Source organism: Benincasa hispida, chromosome 12 (genome assembly GCF_027475165.1).
Source record: "Benincasa hispida cultivar pf3 chromosome 12, pf3_genome.v1.1, whole genome shotgun sequence".
NCBI classification, from domain to species: Eukaryota; Viridiplantae; Streptophyta; class Magnoliopsida; order Cucurbitales; family Cucurbitaceae; genus Benincasa; species Benincasa hispida.
The window spans coordinates 7,781,371-7,798,955 of NC_143489.1; the positions used below are offsets into that span (position 1 = coordinate 7,781,371).

Sequence of the window (17,585 nt, forward strand, 5' to 3'; positions counted from 1 at the left end):
TTCAACTCTATTTCTAACATTCATTTTTTTGTTGGTTGGTTGTTAAATATCCTACCTTAAAAAAATATCAGCCAAAGAGGGAGCTTGTTGAACATTTGCTTATTGTCATTATATTTTTCCTAAGGCAGATTTGGGAGTTTTCACAGTTGTCTCAAATGAAGTCTTAACATTTGCCTCAGACAAGTCATATTTCCTACCGAATATTTTTTTTTCCTAATCTAGAATTTATTTACGAAATATTTTTATTTCCTAATCTAGGAAACCTCAACATAAGTATATTGATCGGTATTTTTCTTTTTTTATGGTGGATCTTATTTTGAAAAAAAGGAAAATATTTTTTTGGAAGTTCTTTCCTTATTTGGCCTCGCTTTTAAAAGAAGAATTCTAGCCCTCATTTAGAGTCACAATTTTTGTTATTTGAGCAAGACGTTTTCTGTTATGTGGTCGAACTGTGCAATATTATGTTTTTGCTCTTTGTTCACTATTCCATTATTCAAGTTATTTATTCGTTGAGTTCAACACGTTGAAGATAATCACGGTCTTAGGAGGAACCTAGGCCACCATTGTAGAGAAGGGATTCTCACAGTTTTAGGGGAAGCTTAAGCCATTGCTAAGAAGGAGTTCTCCATCTTAGGAGATCCTAAGATTCATCAGTGAAGGAAATTCACTGACTTGAAGGAAAGATAACAACGTTGAAAGGAGTCTCACACATTTTCGGAAGTCAAAGTGTTCAACACTAATTTATCAAACTTAGGGGTAGCCTAAGTGCATTTGAAAGGGAGTCTCACATATAGGGGAGCCCAGGTAATCAGTGAGTTGAGCTCTACGTGAGTCACTTTATAGTCGTGTATTACAGGTAAGTACTACGTTATAAATTACTTAACTTATTAATATTAGTGGAGTATCTTTTCCGGGCACACTGTCCCCCAAACCTTGGTAGATTTCACCGAACTAGGTTACCAACTTTTGTGTGTCTTTATCTGTTTACTTATTGTTGATATCTTGTTGTTATAGTTATTGTCTGTACTTCTCATTTAACATCCGTAATTCGAGTGACAAGTCAACCTAATACTTTTTCAAAATTTCTTGAATAATGTGTTAAATTCTTACTTAATTTGCACTACAACTTTGGATTTTGAATTTGATAGATGATCACATACATACACTTGTGAAAGTTTATATTGGTAATGTTGTAATTGTTTCAATTTAATATTTGTGTTATATATATCTTTGAACAATCTAAAAAAACATTCCAACGACAGAATTTCAAATACTTGGGGTGTTGATATTTGGATTCTTGAAAAAAAAAAACTTGACTAGATTTTGATTTTCTTAATATTCTTGAAATATTGAGGTGATGAAGTTATTCTGGGATGTTAAATGAAATTCAAATAAAAACTTTTTAATAGTCTTTGGTCTCTCATAATTATTGTTTATTATTTATATTAATAAGGATCAATTAAATATGAGACATTTAAAATCAAAACACTCTCTTTTACAAAAATGTTTTTCTTTAATAACATGAGAAAAATAATTTTTGTTCTTTCTACATGTGTTCCATGCTTCTTGTTCTTTCCTTCAATGGCATGTTACTATTTCGATGGAGATATGATGAGGACATTACATTCGTGTTAACCTAGTTGAGATATTTCCATGCGTCTCTTTGACCTTGTTTTTTCAATAGTCTTTTCAAAAAAAAGAAAATAATAAATCTTGTTTTTTTATCGAGTTTTGTGGAATGCTAATACTTTCATCTTACACAAAAGACCTCCGAACACTTTATCTTTTATGTGGTTACCATTTCGACATATTTTAGGTGCTAATCACACCCTCTAAAACAAATTCGGTGAGTTTTAATACATTATATTCTTACATATTCACATCTGTTTTAAGTGTCAATATGAACATAATTGAAATGATATAAAGTGTGCACTATCAAAATAAGTCTTATGCCACTTAATTAGTGTTTGAAATGTTTATTGTAAAAGGTCAAACATACTGGAAAATTATTTACTACTATAGGAAAGTTTGACAATTTTCCAACCTCATCCAAATCTTAATACAAATTACACCATGCATAATGTGTGTATATATATGTGGAACTCTTATCCATGTACCGTTTTGGTTCTTTTCTTTTTTATATAATATATGGTTCTAAAGGACAGAAGACGACCCTATAGTTGGTTCCCCCAGGGCAAGTGTATGTGCTGGTTGCGTCGTCTTTTGGTTAAGTGTATGCACCTGGGCACCGATCCTTGAAGACTAGAGTAATCCGTCGGCCCACAGCTGCTGTTCGGGTTGGTGCAGCAGTATTGGTCGCCACCGAACATGGTGCACGGACTGTTGCACCCTCCAGGAGCCCTCAGCTCATTCAGCACTGCCCATTGATGTCCACGGTGCAATTTTACAAAGAATATGAATAAAACATTAAATTTATCGTAACTCATCAACTTAAGTTAGGATAACTTACTAACATACCTGACGTTACGAGTGCACTCGCCAGATGTTGGGCCGAACTCCATCGGAACATTAAACCCATGATATCGAAGAAGTCCAAGTTATTGAATTGGTTCAATGCGTATTCAGCGAGGTTGTTAGGCGAAGTGCCATAAGCTTGGCATTGGAGAAGACCACCACAATCGCCAGTCTCGCATCCACCATAGCCAGAATCGTCGAAGTTGCAGTTAGTTCGAGCCCAAATACATGCGACAATGGTGCCGGGATTCACATCAAATGTCCAAACATCATTCCGATTAAGTTGTTGTCCGCCGCCAGGTACTCCGGCAGCCCAAACAGTGAAGGGGCAGTTGTTATGGACTTCAAAGGTAGCTGCATGGGTGTGGGAATAGAAAGAAATAAGAAAGAAAAAAGAGAGAACAAATATTAGGTATACCCATTTGAGGAAATATGGCAGCTAATGAAAGATAATAGATATGTTTCTCTATGGAGAATTGAAGAGATCCAAATTAATGGTGTTTTTATAATAGGGAAATAAGGTAAAAAGAGTAAGCATTTGAAGATGAACTTTAATTTAGTTTATTAATTAATATATATAGTAGCATCGAACTGCCTAAATTTTATAAATGGATTATGAGTGAGTTGCATCCATTTTTTTTATGCATAGAAATAGATGCAATACACGATATATCAAAGTATTTTTCAATTTCATATATATGAAAAAGAAAATCGTGGTCTATAATTATTGAGATGAAAAGATACTTTGGTGCATATGAAATTGGACCTATCATAATACATACCATTCATAATTTGCCATCTTACAAAACTTTTCTTTGTTTTCCTTTTTTGGTAGAAGGTGGCAGCACCAAAGAAAAAATGTTAGCCAGGATTTTATTTATTTATTTATTTTTGGAATTTAACAAAGATTTTGAGTTGCATGAATTTTACGGAGCCTATATTAATTTCAGCGAAATTATGAGTTCCACTTGCACTAATTTAAAAATGAGTTATGATTGGATGAAATGTTTCCTAGAGGAATGGAAATTTTCTAAATTGAGACTATTCAAAGCCATAGTCTTTGAATATATAAATAAATAAGGCCCTAGTTTTTTAAGTAAGCAAGAACGATAATTAAAGATTAATTATTGTCTTCGTGATCTCTTATCATTTTAAATTTGCATCCTTAATTACCTACACTATTAGGTCACGGATAACTAAAGATAAAGATCCTTTCTTTGAAGAAACTTTAGTTGAAAAATAATAAGGTATTAAGTGATTATTATTTGAGACTACTTCTCTATAAAATTTGAGAAAAATCAAAATTTCAACTTATAAATGAGATTACAAGCTTCGTTTTATATCTATTTAGTCTTTGAATTTTAAAAATTAATGGATGCTTGAAAAAGTCTCATTTAGTAACCATTTTGATATGTTGTTTTTTTATTTTTGAAAATTAAATTTATAAACAATACTTCCACCTAAATAGCATTTTGTTTTGTTATCTATTCCTACCAATGTTTTAAAAAAACTAAGTCAATTTTTTAAAAGTAAGAAAAATATATCAAAATTTTATTTTTGTTTTTCAAATTTAATTAAGAATTCAAGTATTTCTTAAAAAAAAATGTGAGAATCATCGTATGAAATTTAGAAAGAAAAAAAAATATAAATTTCAAAAGTAAAAATTAAGGTCTCGTTTTTTAACCATTCCGTTTTTCGTTTTCAATTTTTGAAAATTTTAGCCAAATTCAATAAAAAGAAACAAGTTTTAAAAACTTTTTTTTTAGTTGTCACATTTTGGCTTTGTTTTTTAAACCACTAGTAAAAAGTAAATAACAAATGAAAAAAATTGGAGATAAAAGTAGTGTCTATAGACCTCATTTTCAAAAGTAAAAAACTAAAAACCAAATAGTTACCAAATGGACCCTAAATCATTACCTAATGGGACCTAAGTAATTTGTTTTTTAATTTTTAGTTTTTCAAAAATGGTTTGTTTTATTTTCGTAATGAAAAAAGATTGTTTTGAAAACATGTTTTGTTTTTCAAAATGTGTGCGATTTTTATTTATAATATAGTGATGCCATAAATAATAAGATTGTGTCTTGGACATAGAATTAAATTTCGGTCAACATGTCGATATTTTCATCGCTATTTTCACGTTTCCATGGGTTCGATATTGACATAAATGGAGAATCGATATTTCCATTATATCGTAGAAAAATCCATGAAATATAATAATTAAACAACAAAATATCACTAATGTAACTATAATATAAATAATATACATGTTAACTTGTTTAAAAATCATAAACGGTTTATTTATGAATTTAAATTAATTTTTAAAATTTTTTATTTTATTCTTTTTTCAAAAATATCCATCTAAATTGAAATTTTATCAATATTTCTGTCGAAATTTTCATTAAGATCTCGATATTTTTATTGACATCGACATTTTAAACAATGATCTTAGTTCGTATTTGAATTCCACAGGTTGCAATATTTTTCACTTTTATTTCTTTTTTATTTTTAAGAACGTTTTTAACTTTGAAATTGAATGCTAAATAAGGTCAAAATTGTTTACTTCTACCCTTCAAATTCTCATCCATTCTTCCTTTTATTTTACCGATAATTTTTTAGGATTTGATAACTATTTTATCTTTTTTTAGTTTTTCATCTCTCTCTCATCTAGATTTCTTTATTTTATCATCTATTTTTTTAGTTTCTATTAAAATTATGAAAACTGAGGTAATTTTTTAGAACTAAAAAATATATATAGTTTTTAAAATCGTATTCTACTTTTTGGAATTTGGCTAAGAATTCAAATTTTTATTTAAAAAAATGAAAAACATGATAAGAAATTGAGAGTATACAGGTTTAATTTTTTTAGACAATTGCAAAAACTTGAAATTTTAGCAATGGTTTCTAAAGTTTACAAATATAGCAACAATATATTAGATCTAGTTTCGTTTTTAATAATTCCAGTTTTACTCTTTTTAGTAAATCAATATATATATCAGTATTATATCTAATATACTTTATGTTTAGTATATATATTTATATTTTGTATATCAATCAATTTATATATTTTAGATTTTGTAGATCGGTCAGTTATACAACTAATATACTAAATTTACCCGTTATTATAACAAATTTATCAGTCAATAAGAACTCATGCACTTATTATTAAGAACTCATGTACTTATTATTATTCGTGGATTAAACTTGAATCATTATCTTTTGTTTTTAGAGTATTAATTTTTTAAGTATATCATCATCAACTTATAATAGTTCAATTTCTCATATTGATAATCATTTTGAATGTATGCTGATAAACAATTGATACACTAATGTTACACTTGAAATTGAATTTTGAATGAATGGTTATCTACTACTATATATTAGAACAACTATATTTTTAAGAAGTTCTAATTTATATACAAATAATGATACATCGTTGTTATACTTGAAATGAATTTTTAATTGACATTCATATATTACTATTACACATGTACTTTAAATTTAATTTAGAATGAAATGTTATTGACGTTTTGTTGATACACCAATGTAAGCCTTGAAATTGATTTATAACGAGTGCATAGTGATGATATATTACTGATGTACCAAATATGTACTTAAAATAAGTTTTTAATGACGATTAATATACTATTGATACACCGGTATTAAGTTTTGAATGAATTTCGAATGAGTGTCAATAAAATACTAATTTACCAATGTCATACTTAGTATACATTTTTAATAAATCATAATATACTATTGATACACCAATGATATACTTAAAATTAATACCGAAATAAAATTGAAAGACTAAATGCTATACTTTAAGTATCTCAGTACCATTTTGAATAATATATTTCATATTTAGTATATCAACAATATTTTTTTATATGTTTTTCTTTCTCCTTAAAACTAGTTGATCATTAATCAACCGATATACAAAATATGATATACATATATTATAAAATTTATATATCAAATTAAATGTAACTTAGCTTAAGTGTCATCAAAATCATATCAAAATTTTGAAAATATAACAAATTAATCACTCTACTTTATATTTGACATATCAGTTAAAATAATTAATACAATTAAAATACAACATCAAATTTAGATTAAAAAATGGAAAATATATTAAAACTAATGCCACAACCCAAATCAGATCATATATCATCAAAATTGAAATAAATCGAGTGAAAACAACACTCCACATCAAAAGAATGATACAAAAACAAAAACAAAATTTATCAATTAAAAAAGTAAAAAACTTTGAACCAGTTGAATTATACTATTTTCATATTATCTCATGCATAATTATATTTAGCTTTACCCTTAAAATTAGAAATTTTAAAATTTTATTTGTTATATATCACGTGATAAACATGCTATCTATTAAAAGGGAATACGAAACATGTGATCGAGTTTATATAAATATATATTGAGATCTTTCCATGGGTATGTGAAACAAGTGAAAATTTTTATTTTATATATTTTTCAAGTGAGTGGATAATAAATTATATATTTTAGAGTGGATAACAAATTATATATTTTAACTTTTTTTCAATTATACTCCTTCAGTGAACTAGTAATAAATTTACCTAACATGAATTTAGGAAGAAATTAAGCTCACGTAAAAAGAACATTTTCCAATATTTTCTAAAAATTTTGTGTAAACATTACTTAATTCACGTGAACTCATGGTTAGCTAATTTTTATATGCATCAAAGGGCAAATTTTTTTGTACATGATTTAACCTTGGTTAAGGAAAGATCTAAAAGAAAGTCTAATAATTCAAACATATTAAACATAAAATTAAGAAAAAAAAAATTAGGTCAGTAAAATTTAAAAAATTTAAATCTTAGTATTTGTGCCCAATTGATCGGTCAAATTAAATCTTAGTATTTTTGTTTAATGGTTTATTAATCTCAAAATTAAAAAGTTTACAAACAATTTGAAAGTCGAATTCTTAATTAATTTATTTCTTTATAAGAGACAAAAATAATATTTATCACCCATTGGATTAATTTTTAAAATAAAAAATGAAGTTTAATTAAATATTATTTTGTTTCGTGTACTTTCAACTTTGAATTATTTTGACATCTATATTTTTTATAATATATCTATTTTAATTTTTATATTTTAAAAATATTCATTCTCGTCACTTCATTTTCATGCTCACAATTTAATCATAAATTTCAAGATTTACCATTTTAACTTCATTTTTCTTTAAAGTTCTAATTTTTATATTTAGTGTTAATATCTATTAGTTACGTTTCACTCTTTTTTATTATTTTTAAAATTAATTCAAATTTTTATTTCACAATTATTTTGATAATTAATAGATACTAATGCCAAACAGTGAGTACTTGATTTAAATAAATAAAATAATGAATTGTTTTCCAATAAAGAAAAAAAGTCGATTTATTTTTATGTTATTGTACAATGACATCGTACTATACTTCCAAATATTTTCTGTGGTAAAAAAAACAATTGAGACTCGATTGATATTTCTTTTTTAGAAAATACTCGATTGAAATCAAACCGTACTTTTCCCAAAAATCAATTGACCATTTACTCTCACGAAATAAACGGATAAGAATCTTGAGATTTGACAGATACGATACCATGAAAGATCTCAAAGCTAAAAAGTGACGTACACGCGCAATTTCAGCGCGTTTGAAATGTTGATGAACATTAAATAGCGCGCCAACAACAACGAACTGAGAAAAGAGGACGAAACAAACTCTGTAAAAACAGATTTGACGATCTTTCCATTAAAAAGCTCGCCTTTTTTGGCGTTCTTATCCAAAAAATTCCCAAACCCATTTCTATTTATCTCTTTCTTCAAATTTCCAAATTTCCAACGTCTCAATTTCCCATAAATATTCACCCATTTCCCTTTTTCATTTCACAAACAACGAAACAATCTTCACTCCCCCTTTTCCACTCTGATCGAGAACAGAGTTATTTGAATCGTTTCTGGAAATGGGGAGCTTAGAACGGATGATTCTCGTCACTGGTGGAGCTGGATTCATTGGTAGCCACACTGTTGTTCAGCTTCTTAAAGAAGGGTTTAGGGTTTCCATTATCGATAATCTTGATAATTCGGTTATTGAAGCTGTTGATCGGGTTAGGGAATTGGTCGGCCCTAAACTTTCTCAGAAACTTGAGTTTAATTTGGTAGGTTTTCTTGGTGGGGTTTCGGTTTAGATTGGGGAAATGTTTAAATTTCGTTTTGATTTTAATTGGGTTTTTTGGATTTTGTCATTCTTTGTTTGTAGGGGGACTTGCGAAAGAAGGAGGATATAGAGAATTTGTTTTCTAAGACGAGGTATGAGCATTGAAATTTTGAGTGTGTTTTAATTCCTATGAACTTGTCTGATTCTGTTTTGAGTTGATGTTTGTGAGTTGGGGTTCTTTTTTTTAGATTTGATGCTGTTATCCATTTTGCTGGTCTTAAAGCTGTTGGGGAAAGTGTTGCTTTCCCACGTAGATATTTCGATAATAATCTTGTTGGAACCATCAATCTCTATGAGGTTATGGCAAAATATGATTGCAAGAAGGTAGACATTCGTTCTTGGATGTTTTATGATTGAACAATTTGCTTTTCATGATTTGATTTTTTCTCCTAAATGTGTTTGGGAATAGATGGTTTTCTCGTCCTCTGCAACTGTCTATGGTCAGCCTGAGAAAATTCCATGTGTTGAGGACTTTGAATTAGTGGCACTGAATCCTTACGGTCGGACGAAGGTTTGATTACACATGTTCTTGTTTCTTTCTATGACTTTGGGAGCCTGCTTGATGGAGAATAAAATCCTGCATTGCCGGGAATTTTCTGATTGGAAATATTGTTCCTTATTTACTTGTTTTGAATAGCTTTTCTTGGAAGAGATTGCTCGAGACATTCAAAAAGCAGAACCCGGTTGGGGAATCATCTTGTTGAGATACTTCAACCCTGTTGGGGCTCATGAGAGTGGTAAAATTGGTGAAGATCCAAAGGGTATCCCTAACAATCTCATGCCTTACATTCAGCAAGTCGCAGTCGGTAGACTACCGGAACTCAATGTATATGGTCATGTCTATCCAACAAAAGACGGTAGCGCTGTAAGTATTTACATCGTTGCTGATAAGAGTTTAATCCGACGTAGCCATAGTTGGGGACTGTTTTAAACCTCTATGACAGTAATGTCATATAACATTTTCCAATTCATGCCTTATGTTGTATGCTTTTATCTATTGGTTCATGTGTTTCTGTACTTAGTTATTGCTAAACTTACTTGAAACTAGATTTATTTGATAATGTTGGATGATTAGATCCGAGACTATATCCATGTTATGGACCTAGCTGATGGCCACATTGCTGCTCTTCGAAAACTTTTTACGAATGAAGATATAGGTAGCCATTTTCTTTCAACTATGTATCGAGATAGTTTGAGAAATTCCTGTTTAAGAACTTCGGTTTTCTGATATTGACATATTCTGCCGTAGGGTGCACTGCCTACAATTTGGGGACTGGACAGGGCACATCCGTGCTAGAAATGGTTGCAGCGTTTGAGAAGGCCTCAGGCAAGGTATAATGTTTATCCCCTTCTCTTTCAACTCTCCCTCTATGCTATGCTAAGAGTTGTACAAAATCTTATGTTGGTTTTTCTTATTGTCCAGAAAATCCCTACGAAACTATGCCCGAGGAGGCCCGGTGATGCAACAGCGGTGTATGCATCGACAGAGAAAGCGAAGCAAGAACTCGGTTGGACGTATGTAACCAATCTAGTCCTTGTAAAGGTCTCAAACACGTTGGCTATGAGTTTGCTTTGATTGATTGATTGCTTCCATTTGGTGTTATGATTATTTCAGGGCAAAATATGGCATAGAGGAAATGTGCAGGGACCAATGGAAGTGGGCAAGCACCAATCCATGGGGCTACCAGAAGAAACCTTAAAAAGTACATTATACTTTCATACATGTGCAGAAGTGCTGAATAAGAAACCTGACGAGGAAGTGCTTTTACTTGCCTTGGTTCTTGAGTTTTTTAGCCTCTACCTCTCATGCCCCATCTTTGGTTCATGATAATTAAATATATACTTCAATGGGTATTTATCATTCATATTCCATTTACTCCCTAGGCTTGACATCTCTCAAAAAAAACGAAATATTACTCTTAATCTTTCATAGATGTTACAAAACTTTTCTTCAAGTCAAAATTTGGAGTCTTTAGTTAAAGAATGGTGTGAACAAAAAAAATTGAGCCTTGAACACCGATACATGATATACTGATATACATGTTTCCAGTTTCAATTCTCATCTAAATTTTATTGGATTTCTAGTAGTTGGTGGGTGAATGCAAGGGCATAAGAGGAGTAATATTCCAACTTTTGGAAGATATATGAATATTAAAGTTTATAGGTATTGTCTAATATTTATGGAGTCTGTCTAACTTTTTGAAATACATCTCCCCTCAAAAAGGGGCAAATTATAAACATACATGTTTTAAATTGGGGCCCAACTTGCAAAATTTATAAATGCAAAATCAAAATTTATATCTATTTTTCTTTTTTAAGAAAAAACCTAAAAAAAAGTTGTAGTTTATATTTGGAAAGGTTAGAATATGTACAGAGCATTTGAAAGAATAATGGATGATGGAATTAAAGGGGAATGTACATTGCATAATGGACATTTATAAAAAAGCTTGTAAAGTTTAAAACCAGAGGATATCATCTGTTCTAAATGCTCAAGTTTAATAGAATTTTTTTTCAAAAGAGTATTCTATAAAGTTCAAAATAATTTATATTAGTTCTTTCTCAAGCTGATGTAGTATATGAAACTTAATTCTCTTTTATATTATTTATGTTTAAATTTATGACATCTCTTTATTCAAGTGAAAACTTATTAAACTCATTAATTATTATTTTAGGTGTGTTTGAGTAAGAACTATTTAAAGACTATAATGACCATCTCTTATTACAGTAAATATTATAATTCTTTGTCTTAGTGTTTATTATTTTTTTCTCAAATTAAAATAGTTTCTGTCTTAAGTACATACTATTATGATCCAAACTAAAATAATACATCATAAACACAAACTATTATAATCCAACTATAATAACTAGGATTATAATAATCAACTTCTTATCACAAACATCCCTTAATAGTTGCAAGGTGATAGATTTTTTTAATCTAGATAATACTAATTCGCCGAAGTCTCATCATTATGAGTCTAAAGTATTGTCATGACTTTGGAGTCAAAACCCCATAGGTTTGATGTAATTGATAATTGATAATCATAGATGATGTGGCATAACATAATATATAGCAACGCCACAATAGAGTCTAGTAGTAATTCATTAGAATGTTACACTGTCTCACATTTAGAGTAAGATATTTGAGTTTGATTAAACCTTACAAACCATTTTTAATTTTTTTTTCCAATGGTCAAGAAATCTATCTCCTTCCACCGTTTTGTTTACTTAGCTATAAACCCAATATATACAATTAATTATCATGGTTAACCAAGATTATGACTTATTTCCACATAAATAGATAAAAAACATGTCATTCATTTAGTTTGACAAAAATTTGCAATATAAACAGTTTGCCATAGTCAAACAAATTATAAAAGCAAAGTAATAACTAATGACCAAGTTGAAACCCTTTTAACTATAGTGAATAAAATGAAATTAGGAGTTTCTATACAAATACCCAATTTACAGGTATGGCTTTTGAAATATGAGATTTGATAAATAATATAAAAGAAAAAAAACCAATTATATGTCCAATTTTCAACAATATTTATTCAATATTCTTTTATTTTAAATTATTTTTTAAATGATCAATTATGCATTATTTTTTTTCAAATTATAAATCCAATAAAATGTTATAATTTTATTTTTAAAATGTAAATATAAAATCTAATTGAGTAGAATAAATTATATATATTTTTATATTCTTAGAAGTAAATCCATAATATCTAAATTTTGAAAGGAACAAAAGAGAACTGAACTGAATCTTTAAATTAAAATTAGATTTATATTATATTATTTTATCATATCTATCTGAAATATATTTTAAGATGAATTTTAAATCAATTAAGTTAGAATTAGGTAAAATGAGAAATCAAATTGGCAGGAGATAATCTAACCAACTTTAAACTAAATTGGAATCTTCTTGAAAACGAAACCTCGAAAATGGTTGTGAGTCATACTTTCTCTATTTTTTAAAAAAAACAATACATTGACACCGTAAATGAAAGAGTAAGAAAATTAGTAATTTATGTCCATCACTTTTTTAGGTTAATAATTTTATTTTTAAAAATTAAATTTATAGATATTATTTCCACTCTTTTTTCTTTGTCAAAATTTTTATAAGAAATGTGAATGAAAAAAATTTAGCTTTCATAAAAAAAAAAAAAAAAAAAAATCAAATAATTATACATTAAAAATAAGAGGATGAAAAAGCCTTAGCTTTTTATTTTTGAAATTTGGGTTTGTCTCATCTCTGTGTAGTTTTGACAAACCTTTACACTCCGAATTAAATTTATAAAAACAATGTTATTAAAAAAAAATTACTAAAAACAATGAATTTGATTTGAATTTTTAAGATAAACATTAATAGAATCTGGTTGACAAAATAAAACATTAAAAATAAGTTTTAAATTTTTTAATTTGTCTGAGAAATTAAACGTTTCTTTTAAGAAAAAAATGAATACTATCATAATTTAAACGAGTTGCGGATAAACTTAAATTTAAAAAACGGAAGACTAAAAACAAAATCATTATCAAATAAGATCTATATGGTAGGGCCTATTTGATAAAGTTTTATTTTTTTAATTTTATATTTTTAGGATGTATGCTTGTTTTCTTTAACCATTTTTCAATTATGATTTTAATCTTCCTTAGAGGAACACTTGAATTTCTACTCAAATTTTAAAAACAAAAGTAAGCTTGTGAAAACTAGACTTCGTTTGATAACCATTTTAATTTTGTTTTCTGATTTGTTAAAAATTTAGTTTATAAACACTATTGATACCTTATAATTTTCTTTGTTATGTAATCTAACTTTTGTACGTGTATTAAAAAATCAAATCAAGTTTTGAAAACTAAAAAGTATTATTAAAAGAAACCTTGTATTGTATTTTTTAAATTTGTTTAAAACTTCAATTTATAAAGGGCGAAACAAAACCATTCTAAAGATTTGACATAAAAAAAAAAAGAAAAGAAAAGAAAATTTAAAAACAAAAATCACATGGTTGGTATAAATTTCTAAATAGAAATCTAAGACCACGTAAGATCCCTGAAAATCCAATTCACCACTAGGAAAGATCTTAGTATCAAAATTGGGCCAATAATTGGACTCCCGGCCCATAAAACGGCCCAAACAAAAAGGGTAAAACAGGAAAGAAGGTAAGGGAAGCTTCTGGAGAAGATTTTGAAGAAGGGAAGAAAAATAAATAAAAAAGAAGATCCACAAGGGATAAAGAGACACGCACGCTTCTTTACCTCAATCCTTCTGGTGCCTTCCTATCCCCCCCTCTCTCTCTCTCTCTCTCTCTCTATGATGTCTCTTCTGTTGTGGACCCCACTTCCTTTTTTCTATTAATTTCTTTTTTTTTTTCCAAAAAATATTTTCCCTTTCCTTCTCGAACCCACGTTTTTCTTTTTTCCTTCCCACCCTTCTCTTCCTTATCATTTACTCTCCTTACCCAGAAACTTCTAGAAACAACAAAACCTCTCTCTCTCTCTCTCTCTCTCTCTCTCTCTCTCTCTCTCTACCCGGTGGCTTTGCTGAGCTTCTCACGTTGCAGTGACGGAGGTCATTTTCAGGCACGGCGGTGTTCTTTACTTCTCCGATTCCAATACCTGATTCTCCCTCGGGTAATTAATACCATACCTTCTAATTTTAATTCAACTTCAATTTCTTTCTACAAGGAGATTGGAGGGAAATCCTTACGTTTTATGATCTGTTGATTCTAATTTCTTCGAGTTTTCTAGAACAAGAAACTATTGCTCCATTGTATTATCATGAATTCGAGGGCTTCTTATTTCTAACTGATCCTGCGTTTGGTATTTTTTTTTTTTTTTCTTCCTGTCGTTGTGCGTTTTCTAGTGTGTTTTTCTTCGGTTTCTAATCCGGAGGGAAGTTTAATTGATCAGATTGAGAGGAGACTTGTTGAAAATCGGAGATCCTTGTGGTTCAGATCTGGGAGAAGAGGCGATGGCTCCGTCGCCGGCGGAACCGATCGGCGATTCTGGAACAGGAGATTCTCAGAGATCTATACCTACGCCGTTTCTAACCAAAACTTATCAACTGGTTGATGATCCGGCTGTGGATGATCTTATCTCGTGGAATGAAGATGGATCTACCTTCATAGTTTGGCGACCCGCCGAATTTGCTCGAGATTTACTTCCTAAATACTTTAAACACAATAATTTCTCTAGTTTCGTCCGCCAACTCAACACTTACGTAAGTTTCTGCCGTTTCAAACTGTTTGCTAAATTTTCTATTTCTTGGAAACAATGGATGATGATATTATGCCTCTGTTTAAGTACTTTCTTCAATATATTTCTCTCTGGAATCTTCGCTTTATTTTTGTTTTTTTCAAAATACCGCTTAGGGATTCCGAAAGGTTGTGCCGGACCGATGGGAATTTGCGAATGATTGTTTCCGGAGAGGTGAGAAAGGACTTCTCCGTGACATTCAGCGGCGGAAAGTAGCGCTGTCGTTAACAACAACGACCGCGACGGCGACGCCAGCTGCGGTGGCTGTGCCGGTAGCGGTGGCGGCGTCTCCAGCAGTGTTGGCTCACGTGATATCGCCGGCGAACTCTGGGGAAGAGCAGGTTACGTCCTCGAACTCTTCACCGATGACATTTCAGCGAGGTACGAGCTGCACAACGACGCCGGAACTTGTGAGAGAGAACGAGCGGCTAAGGAAGGAGAATATGCAACTGAGTCACGAGTTGACTCAGTTGAAAGGACTCTGCAACAACATACTTTCTTTGATGACGAATTACGCTTCAGATCACAACCATCAGTTGGAATCGGTGAGTGTCCGGGACGGGAAGGCACTGGAGCTTTTACCGGCGAGACAGGTGATGGAAGACGAAGGCGCCGTCAGCGACGGAGCTCAAGAGGTGAGACTGAAGATGGAGGAGACGATGGCAGCGGCGGTAGGAATGACGCCGAAACTGTTCGGAGTATCGATCGGAGTGAAGCGGATGAGGAGAGAGGAACAAGATGAAGAAGAAGAGATGGTGGGGCAAAACCATGTACAGTCGGAAGAAGGTGAGACCGGGTCAGAGATCAAAGCTGAACCGTTGGATGAAAACTCTGAAAATCCAGAGGGATCCGCGTCGCCGTGGCTGGAACTCGGAAATCAAGGCTCTTGACATGAAACGACGTCGTCGAGGGAGTTGGAAAAATGCCGTCGTTCCGATGGGCTGTCGTCATAAATGACGGAGAAAAAGAAGATAAGGTTTTTTTTTTTTTTATCCTTGGAAAATAGAAGATGGCAGAGACAAGAGGAGACCAAAACGGGCCTAGACAGAACGAAGAATCTCACGTGCCAAACACGCGAGTTGGAAAATATACAAATTTTACAATATTTATTTGTTTTTAATTTATTTTTCTTTCTTTGATCTCTTCTTGACGGGCTTAGGATGGTTGGTCCTTGTGGAAGACGAAACCGTGGAAAATCCACCGGCTGGGTCGGTCGGTGAAACGGGTAAAATGACGGAAAAACCCAAGAAGAAGGGTAGTATCAGTATGTAATTTTTAATTTAAGTACGGAAGAAGGGAAAAAAAAAACCCCGTCAGTTATGTGGTTCTCTTGTTTCCCGGTGTCCGGTAGCGGGTTCGAATGTGACGTGTATTGTATGGGCTAGCCCAATGTAACGTCTTTCCTTTGGTGTTTACCATTTTTTTACCGTTTGATTGAGGAAAATAGCAACTTCAATTTTGTGAATATAAATTTTGGTAACTTTCTCCCTTGTATTTATTTTCTTCTAAAAATATTAAATAATGTTCATATACTAGTAATTGGTTCTTTCAACAGATACAAGTCGATCAAGTGGTTTGATTTGGTTTTTTTAGCGTGAAGTTTGAGAAAATAAGGAAATCAGTGGCTTGATGTTTTTTATTGAAAAAAATCAAATCAAAGTTACATATACCTTTAAATTTGAATTAACAATGTATTATTGGTATTTTATTAAGTTTGATGAATGATTAACTATATTATTATTTAAATTTTAATATTTAGAAAAGAAATAGAAGGATGAAAAGGCCCAATAGGGCCCAAAATTGAAAACCAAACCAATCAGAAATCGAAGTAGGGGTTTATTTGGTTTTGTATTTCATTGGACATCCGTTTGATTCTCTATTTTATAAAATCACTTTCTTTTTTGTCTAATTTTTGGTTCCAAAATTGAGAAATCAAATCAACCATCACAAGTAATTAAAGTATTATATTATCGCCTGAGAACTTAGGAGTTTACAATTTTATTAGATACATTAAATTTTAACAAATAATTGGAAGACATAAAAGAGAGAAAAAAAAGGGTGTAAAATAAAAAGGGAAACAAGAAAGTTCCTTTGCAGGGCAGGTTGCTTTTCAAGGTAATGAGTTATTAACTCCTGAGAGCAATCAAAAGTAAACTTGACTAGAAAGAGGCTTCGACTAAAATAAAAAGACAAGAATCTAAGATTCACAAGGGAAGAGAATCCTCAATCACGTGCCAGATTTTCTAAAATGTCAGTTTAAATTTTGTTTTCGTAATAAATTTGGAATTTTTTTAAGGAAAAGATGCATTAGGATGCTAAGCACAATTCGAGATACAAGCATTCTCGTAAATAGTGAAGGAAAACCAACCAAGTAGATCAAAAAAATCTCGTCCAACTTCTTTACAAAAGAGAGATTTATAAAACAAATTAAATCTTTAAATTATCAAAAAGACACTGCTGCATCAGTGAGGCAATATATCGTCCCATTCGCAATCTCAAACACCAGACGAAGGACACAACCTGAGAAGCCTTAGACAAGGAAACAATTTCCTTCACTAAGTAGCAAAATTCAGACAAATCATGACTCACATGGATAATAACATTGATGAGATCAACACAGTCAGA

The 17,585-nt window shown here is 30.8% G+C and overlaps 2 protein-coding genes and 1 pseudogene across 3 annotated transcripts; 2 read left to right on the forward strand and 1 right to left on the reverse strand.

The window, feature by feature from the left end:
- Nucleotides 1-2,137: 2,137 nt before the first annotated feature.
- LOC120067370 (protein P21 pseudogene) lies at nucleotides 2,138-2,897 on the reverse strand (annotated as a pseudogene).
- A 5,292-nt stretch (nucleotides 2,898-8,189) lies between these two features.
- Nucleotides 8,190-10,764, forward strand: LOC120092528 (bifunctional UDP-glucose 4-epimerase and UDP-xylose 4-epimerase 1). The gene is made up of 9 exons (XM_039050638.2): nucleotides 8,190-8,649; nucleotides 8,751-8,800; nucleotides 8,897-9,032; nucleotides 9,118-9,219; nucleotides 9,346-9,573; nucleotides 9,784-9,865; nucleotides 9,958-10,040; nucleotides 10,132-10,223; nucleotides 10,324-10,764. Exons 1-9 carry the CDS (start codon nucleotides 8,455-8,457, stop codon nucleotides 10,406-10,408), a joined length of 1,053 nt encoding a protein of 350 aa, XP_038906566.1. The 5' UTR covers nucleotides 8,190-8,454; the 3' UTR covers nucleotides 10,409-10,764.
- Nucleotides 10,765-13,941: 3,177 nt separating this feature from the next.
- Nucleotides 13,942-16,454, forward strand: AT-HSFB2B (winged-helix DNA-binding transcription factor family protein). 2 transcript variants are annotated; one of them, XM_039019662.2, is made up of 3 exons: nucleotides 13,942-14,336; nucleotides 14,616-14,925; nucleotides 15,077-16,454. In XM_039019662.2, the coding sequence occupies exons 2-3, from the start codon at nucleotides 14,677-14,679 to the stop codon at nucleotides 15,848-15,850; spliced, it is 1,023 nt and encodes a 340-aa protein (XP_038875590.1). In that variant the 5' UTR covers nucleotides 13,942-14,336; nucleotides 14,616-14,676; the 3' UTR covers nucleotides 15,851-16,454. The 2 variants fall into 2 exon arrangements, with proteins under 2 accessions (XP_038875590.1, XP_038875591.1); XM_039019663.2 differs by having other exon boundaries at nucleotides 13,943-14,336; nucleotides 14,569-14,925.
- Nucleotides 16,455-17,585: the final 1,131 nt, after the last annotated feature.